At 35.5% G+C, this 9,026-nt stretch overlaps 1 protein-coding gene across 1 annotated transcript in view; it reads right to left on the bottom strand.

Annotated features, from left to right (window-relative positions):
• Positions 1–9,026, bottom strand: part of ATP11B (ATPase phospholipid transporting 11B (putative)) — a 118,974-nt gene that overhangs the window by 67,717 nt on the left and 42,231 nt on the right. Inside the window, exons 7-11 of the mRNA XM_029938739.1 lie at positions 7,949–8,056; positions 7,621–7,749; positions 6,779–6,882; positions 3,830–3,877; positions 1,619–1,683 (exon numbers count right to left, since the gene is read on the bottom strand). Coding sequence (XP_029794599.1) covers positions 1,619–1,683; positions 3,830–3,877; positions 6,779–6,882; positions 7,621–7,749; positions 7,949–8,056 — 454 coding nt within the window. The remainder of the gene's footprint in view (positions 1–1,618; positions 1,684–3,829; positions 3,878–6,778; positions 6,883–7,620; positions 7,750–7,948; positions 8,057–9,026) is intronic.

Raw genomic sequence — 9,026 nt, forward strand, 5'->3', positions numbered from 1 at the left:
TTATTGTCTATATTCCTTAATCTGTTTTTATACCAGTGAAATCTACTTTATTTCACACTCTCCTATCTCCTTTCATTTCCATCCTGTCAAAGAAACTATTCTTAGGATGGTGTACAGTGCCCTGTTAAGCACTAAAGTTAAAACCGTGATTTTATATAAATTTTTAAAAATCAAAGTTAATTTCTTTTATTCATCTCTATCTAATCTTAATTCTAAGGAGTCCTCCATGACTCTATTTCTATCTCTTCTGTCTATTCTAATCACTTTTGGAGTATTATATGTAGAATTGATGGGTCAAATGATAATTCTGAGAAACTGCCATACTATTGTTCACTGGCTGTGACATTTTATATTCCCACCAGCACTCAAATGAGGGTTCCAAGTACTCTATGTCCTCACCAACACTTGCTATTTTCTTTTTAATTTTAAAGGCTTGTTTATTTATTTTGAGAGAGAGATGGGGAGAGGGGCAGAGAGAGAGAGGGAGCAAATCCCAAACAGGCTCTGCACTGTCAGCACAGAGCCCAACGTGGAGCTTGAACTGTGAGATCATGACCTGAGCTGAAATCAAGAGTTGGATGCTTAACCAACTAAGCCACCCAGGGGCCCCTGTTTTCTGTTTTCATAAGTGTATTCATTTCTTTATCAGAGAGCCTCATACTGAGAGATAAGATATAACACAGCTAATAGGAAAGAAGGGAATGAAGAAGAGAACCTCAAAAACTGTAAACATTCAGTGAATAACACAGGCTGGGCAGCATATGAAGGTGCATTCCTAAAATGGGAGGAGACAGTTGACAGCTAAAGATTATCAAGACTTCACAATTTGCCTAGAGTGACTCAGAACATGTCAATTAATTTAGATCTCCAACACTAGAGCACTATTTATTCAACTTTTTGATTCCGTCAGTAAAATTTCCAATAATACCTGCCATATGGTCACAGTTCAATAAATATTTGTGGAATGGATGAAAGAATGGGTCACCAGTTTTATTAATCCAATCTAAGAATAATCATAATGGAATTATACAGATGGTTTACTGAACCATGATGCTGGATTACATTGGTTCTCAACCACCATTAATAAAACTGCCAGAATTATCTTCTTAGCAGTGTTTCACAAGTATCTACAAACAACAAAGCCAGGTTCGAGTGTATTATTAAAAAATAGGAATTAACAACAACAAAACAACATAAAATTATTATTATTATTATTTTTAAACCTTTTAATTTTTTTAATGTTTTATTTATTTTTGAGAGAGAGAGAGCGTGAGAGAGAGACAGCTTGAGCAGGGGAGGGTCAGAAAGAGCGGGAGACAGAGAATCTGAAGACAGGCTCCAGGCTCTGAGCTATCTGTCAGCACAGAGCCTAACGCGGAGCTTGAACCCACTAACCATGAAATCATGAACTGAGCCAAAGCCGGATGCTCAACCGACTGAGCCACCCAGACACCCCCCAACATAAAATTATTTTTATACAATCTTTGTAAGAAAATTATCAGACAATATTTGATTATGTAAATTATCCAACCAAAAAACCACAAAAGCTGTTTTAAAAAATATTTTCTATAAAGCATCAACATGAACCCATAATTAAAAATTTTCAATAGATACAAACCAAAAATTTCTTTTGTGTTTTTTAACCTGGCTCCACGAAGCAAAAGACTCTCTGGCCCCAGAGGTCTAGGGGGGAAAAAAAGTTCACTATATTAAAAATTCAATTAAATTCATAGTTATCTTCAGCAGAAAATACCTGAACTATAGTTATAACTCTGCTTTCATATAAAACAAAATCTCAGTTACTATTAAGCAGTTTAGGTCAATTATGATGTTAGTGACCATAACAACAAATACCTGCTTTAGCATTTCACTTTAAGATCAGTGGCTCAAAAATATGATTACGCCTGTAAATAAATTCACAAAGCCATCCATTTCAAGATTTTTAAACATAAAACACAACAAAGATTAACCAATGATTTAAAAATGTTTAACATGACGAAATTTTAAATTTTTGAACAAAATTAAAGTTTTAAAAATGCAATATAAACATGAATTATAGTATGATTCATGTATAAATACATCAATTCTACATAATTAAAATTACACTGGATTATAAAACAATGTAGTAAGTGAGTTAGTACTTTTTCTAGGCAAGATCAACTACAACTTGACTACTTGCATTGCATACTTCTTGGAGCACAGGTCTTCTTGCTGTTTGAATTTCTCTCCATAAAGGAGAAATAAAACGAGAAGGAATAACTAGAAAGGAAATTGTATTTTCTTAGTGATAGAAAAAATGATAAGTCTCTGTTATGGATAAGTAAAAAACCTTAATTTTGTTGATATTCCTTATGCTTTTCTGAAATATACATATACAGTTACCCAAATCAAACAGAATCTGACCCAATTCTGAAGATATCTCCAAATCCCAACACTCTGAAAAAATCTAATGAACCAAAGAGGCTCACATTTTCAGACATGGTTAACAGTACGGTTTTATTTAGATAGTCCTATTTGGAGCACACTCCATGGGCACTCAAGATCAATTATTCAGGAGGCATAAAATAGCCCTTTTTCACTTGGTATTGGTTCCAACAATGAACAGAAAAACTTTGAGCTCATACTGGCATATAAAATTGAAATATAATGATAAAAAGCTTCAAATTAAAAGATAATTCATCAGCTCACTCAGGCTGCTTCAGAAAAGAACATGGCTAATCTTTTTAACTATTTCAGGGGATGGGTAGTATAACTGATCTTTTGTTTTACCAGCCACAATATCTTAATGCAATTCAGATTATGTATCCACATATATATCCCACTATGTTACTCTAGAAATCAAAATAAAAGCTAGTCATAGTTATCCAGCAGGGGGTCCTACATTTACAAAGACCTTGTTAAGGAATTTCTAAATGTGCTATTGTTAGTTAACGTTTACTAAAAATGTGAACTGGTGCTGAGGCATCATGATATTTTTTGGTGCTTGTCTTGAGGATTTCATTTAAAAATTGCTTACCTCTTCAGGTCAGCAACTTATTTCATGTAGCCAGTATTAACTGAACATGTCTTTAGAAAAGAGGTACAATGCTAATTGGATTAGAAGTTCAAGGGCTGATTCCAAGATTTATTCTAAGTTTGGCTTTGTGATCACGAGTAATAATATAATCTCAACGTATCAGCACATTTCTGAAATAGCTAAAAGCCTTTAATGTAGGGGCCAAAAATTAACCTGAATATTGAGGGCAAACACACCAACACAACCAACTAAACAAAAAACCAATCAAAGAGGATCTAGATGGCCACTAAATACTCTAGTTCCTGCTGAATAATTCTGAAGTGAAGAAGACAATAATATTTATACTTGTCAAACATTATACAAAACATTTTTTGTATTCTAGACTTTCAGTGTGGTGGATTTAAAGGTGTAAAAATTTGAATAAGAACAGTGATTTCCTTTTATGTTAGTACCTAACACTATTAAAAAAAGAAATACAAGTACACAAATAATCTTACTATTTTTGTATCATTTCATGGGATATGTTTTATATTTCTTGCTGCTACAAATTGTAAGATAAAATGCTAAATGTTTTTATTTATTTTTATTTTTAATTAAAAAAGGTGAGTAATCTCTACACCCAATGTGGGGCTTGAATTCATGAAGCTGAGATTAAGAGTTGCATGCTCTTTTAGACTGAGCCAGCCAGGCTTCTAAATTAAACATTTTCTGTGATATGCTGCCTACTTACCTAATCTCCCTTTAATTTGACTTTAGTCCCTCCCGATACAATTTTCACATAAAAGTAACTCTAGAATGCATATGTATTCTTACCTTACAATTTCTTCCATTTGTTGAGTTATTATCATTCGTCCCATGAATCTATCAAAGAATTCAACATGTTACCAAAAAGCCCATGATACGTTATCTATGACACCAATGGGTGAAACACTTGACGTTTTTGGCACTATTCTTACACATGAAACAAAACTAACTTTTTGTACATAGGAATAGCCCACTATTTTTGTTAAGGATTACATAAGTAAATACTTATCAGTCATTTAGCTTTAAAAAACTAAATATTCCTGCCATCTCCACTCCACATACCTATGAATGAGGTAATAAATGAAAAACTGTTTTCAAAATGATAATGCAAATTTCATATTATTATCAGTTTAGTCATCATGAGAACTTATCATTTCAATACAAAGATGCATATATTATCTAGCCCACAATGAATGCTCACACGTTTCGTCACAGTTTATTACATAAAGTCTACTGTGACTGGAATCATTCATTCACTTACTCATGCATCACTGAACAGTCCCTTTGTGAGTTAAGTGGTGGGAACAGAGTAGTAATCAAAAACCTATCAGTGAACTCCAGAGCTTCTTCAACTTTTGGTTGCCTGAAATCTAGAGTGAGTGGCCTGGCCTGTTATCATAATGGATTTTCACAGTGAGGCTTTTCAGTTCCAACTTCCACAACCAGAAAAGCTCCATAGCATAGTCAATTCAAGGGTGCAATCACTTTCTACTACAGCAAGGCAAACTCTAAGTTTAAGCAAACTCTATAGACAGAGCTTTCATGTTAGTCATTTAAGCAAAGAAATTAGGCAGTCCTTTCTAAATGTCCCTATTATACCCCCCCCCCCCAACAACACACACACTCCCCACCGTTTCCAAGTCACAGATGCTTTCAGATTTTGGCTTTATTGTTTCTTGCTAATCTCCTACTTCTACTTCCTTCAGCTCCCTGTATCAGGGAATTCTTTTAATTATCTTCACTTACTGGAATTTTATGTAGTCCTGATTTTGGCCTCATTTTGGATTCAGATTCAAAGAACCAACTCAGCTGCCATTTCCCTGGGCATCTTTCAGAGATGATGTGTGATCAGCTCAATTTCGTGAGCTAAATTCCAACAACATACAGAATCCAAAGAAGGCTCCAGGCTCTGAGCTAGCTGTCAGCACAGAGCCCGAAACGGGGCTTGAACTCACAAACTGCGAGATCATGACCTGAGCTAAAGTCTGACGCTTAACCGCATGAGCTACCCAGGCGCCCCACATATATCTTAAAAACAAAATGGTAACATGCCATACGTACTGCTGTTAATGTTTCTAACATGTCTTGTCAAAAACATAGATCTACATCATGATTTTCATTTCTTCCAATTTTTTTTTTAAATTTTTTTAATGTTTTACTTATTTTTGGTACAGAGGGAGACAGAGCATGAGAGGGGGAGGGGCAGAGAGACAAGGAGACACAGAACCAGAAACAGGCTCCAGGCTCTGAGCTAGCTGTCAGCACAGAGCCTGACGCGGGGCTCGAACCCACGAACGTGAGATCTGACCTGAGCTGAAGTCGGAGGCTTAACCGACCGACCCACCCAGGCGCCCCTCTTCCAATTTCTACTTAAATTCTAGTTAGTTAACATATAGTGTAGTACTGGTTTCAGGAGAAGAATTTAGTGATTCATCATGTATATACAACACCCCGTGCTCATCATAACAAGTGCCCTCTTTAATGCCCATCACCCATCTAGCCCATCTCCTACCCACCTCCCTTCATCAACTCTCAGTTTCTTCTCTATCATTGAGTCTCTTATGGTTTGCTTCCCTCTTTCTTTTTTTCCTCCTCTTCACATACGTTCATCTGCTTTATTTCCGAAATTCCACATGAGTGAAATCATATGGTATTTGTCATTCTCTGACTGACTTATTTGTTTAGCATATATTCTAGTTCCATCCATGTCATTGTAAACGGCAAGATTTTAATCTTTGATAGATGAGTAATATTCCAGTGTGTGTGTGTGCGCACACGTGTGTATACAGACACCATATCTTGTTTATTCATTCATCTATCAATAGATACTTGGATTGTTTCCTTGTCTGGCCACTATAAATAATGCTGCCATAAACATAGGGGTGTATATATCTTCCCAAATTGGTTTGCATTTTCTTTAAATACCCAGGAGTGGAATTACTGGATCACAAAGTATTTACATTTTTAATTTTTTGAGGAATTTCCATACTGTCTTTCTACAGTGGTTGTACCAATATACATTCCTACCAATAGTGCATGAGGGAGTTCCCTTCTCTTTATAGCCTTCCCAACACCTGTTATTTCTTGCCTTTTTGATACTAGTCATTCTGCCTGGTGTGAGGTGATACCTTCTGGTTTTGATTTGTATGTCCCTGATGATTAGTGATGTTGAACACTTTTTTCATGTGCCTGTTGGCCACCTTTATGTCTTCCTCAGAAAAATGTCTATTCAGGTCCTCTGCCCATTTTTTGAGTTTTTATGTATTTGGTTATATTGTGCATAAATCTACACAACTGCTTATTGCATATATCATTTGAAAATTTCTCCCATTCATTAGTTGCCTTTTTGTTTTGTTAATGGTTTCCTTTGCTGTGCAAAAGCTCTTTATTTTGGTGTAATCCCAATAGTTTATCTTTGCCTTTTTATTTCCCTTGCTTGAGGAGACATATCCATAAATATGTTGATAGAGATGATGTCTAAGAGATTACTGCTTAAGTTTTCTTTTAGGAGTTTTATGGCTTCAAGTCTCACAGTTAAGTCTTTAATCCATTTTGAGTTTATTTTTGTGTATGGTATAAGAATGGTCGGGTCACAAACTTCTACTTTGCTCATGGTGATATAAATCAGTCCAATGCTTTTGTAATGTCTCAGAGGCAATCCTATTAGGGCTTTAATCCAATAATTCTACTTTTGCAGCTCTGTCTTTTCGTAGGGAATAATCCAGTACTACACCATACCTGTACAAGTCTGCTTCTGGCTGCTGACATTCTATCACAGCTATAAGAGTGTCCAAACTGGCAACTGTTTGTAATACTGCTGTTTCTGGAACTGCCACGTGTGTCTGGAAAAATTAAAAAAAAAACAACAACAAAAAGGATTACACTGCAGTTTCAGGATCCAAATGGGAACTTAGATATCATCTATTTCAAATCTCTTTTCAGATGAAATTATAGCATACTGTACTTGAGATCACTTAGCTAGACAGCAGAGAAGGGAGGAGAAAGAAAACTGTAAAATAGCGAAAGTAGCTACTGTAGTTACCTATCTAGAGAGGCCATTTGCATATAAAAAAATTAAGTGTGGGGGTGCCTGGTGGCTCAGTTGGTTAAGTGTCCAACTTCAACTTGGGTCTTGATCTCATTGATTGTAGGTTTGAGCCCTGCGTTGGGATCTCTGGTGTCAGTATAGAACCTGCTTAGGATCCTCTGTCCCCCTCTCTCTGCCCCGTCTCTGCTCTCGTGCGCGCGCTCTCTCTCTCTCTCTCAAAAATGAATAAACATTAAAAAAAAAATTTTTTTAATTAAATGTGTTAGGTCACTATCACTCAAAGTTTATTATGAAGCAATTTAATAAGAAAATATGTGAATTTTCACTTTTATACTCTGAAAACTGAGAAAAATTTAATGAGGCTACCCTTGAAATAAATACATAATATTATTTCTTTTAAAAAACCACTTTGGAAGTTTCAGTGATTTAAAACATTTATCATTTAGTAAGTTAAACAAAGGAAAATACCACTATAACCCAAAACATTTTGTTCACCAAGGGCAATACTCAAAACATATACATGTACACATACCTTCAGGTTAGTTTCTCCATCCAAACTAGCAGTTGTAACATGACAAGAACCATCAAGTCGATCTGAGGACAGAAGCACCAAATCTGCAGGGAAAATTTCATCTTTGGCTATTCGAACAATATCACCCACCTATAAGGAATTACGGGGGGGGGGGAGTGAATATATAGATTATAAAAGGCAAAGACTTATTTTTACTGATTTCTAAACGGTGGCCTATCAATACTGTAATGTAGAAAAGCAGGCTTTTAACTAAAATATAATCAGATTAGAATATTCTAGTGTGATACCAACATATATAATTGATTTCTATTATTTACTAGAGGCATACCCGAATGTTTTTTGATCTAGTTTTTACAAGGCCACCACTTCGAACAACATAAACAGGAGCTCCATTTACTTCATTATCTGAGTTATGTCGTAACCAATCTTCATATCCCTATAAATATCAAAAGAACAAAAAAATACCCTTTATAATGTAGTTAAAAGATGCTTCTATCAAATGAGAAAAAGAAACATAAAAACTTATCTAAAACATTTTACTCGCCAGAATTATATTAGGCTAGTCTGATGCACATACTCATAGGCATCTGACATTCATTCCCACTAGAAACACTCTCTTCGCCTGGTGTCATTACACACATTCCTGGTTTTCATAGTACCTTTCTAGTTACTCCTCAACTTCCTTATAGAAGGCTCCTTCTATGTCACCTTTATGGGCCCCTTTTCATCCTTCTCTTTCTTACTACAAGATTTCTTCTATCTGTGTCTTCTAAAAATTCCTGAAATGTGACTAGTGTGTGTGTATATGTATACATATAGATACACACACACACACACACACACACACTATAGCCTATCTCTCTCTTCTGCACTCTAAACTTGAATATCCAGCTGCATTCTTAGTATCTCCATTTTGATGTGTCCTAGTAAACATTTCAAAACAAAACTGATGATGTTATCCCCCAAATTTGTTGCATTTCCAATGTTTCCTATCCTGACAAAATGACATTAACATCTACCAAATTGCTCTTAGAAGAAATCTAGGGAGTCATTCTGATTCTTACCTTTTCCTAACACCTATTCAATCTAGAAGTTCTATGGCTTCTATGTAAAAATGGTATTTTAAAATTTATTTATTTATTTGGGAAAAGAAAGAGTGTAGGTGTGAGCGGGGGAAGGGCAGGGAGAGAAAGGAAGAGAGAGAATCCCAAGTAGGCTCTGTGATGTCAGCATGGTTCCTGACATGGGGCTCATACCCACAAACTGTGAGATCATGACCTGAGCTGAAATCAAGAGTCAGATGCTTAACTGACTCTGCCACCCAGGCACCCCTAAAAAATGGTATTTTTAATCATAAAATATAAATTAACAGAGCATTATTACAGACAACAGCAAAAAAAAAAAAA

Source organism: Suricata suricatta, chromosome 5 (assembly GCF_006229205.1).
Source record: "Suricata suricatta isolate VVHF042 chromosome 5, meerkat_22Aug2017_6uvM2_HiC, whole genome shotgun sequence".
Lineage (NCBI taxonomy): Eukaryota > Metazoa > Chordata > Mammalia > Carnivora > Herpestidae > Suricata > Suricata suricatta.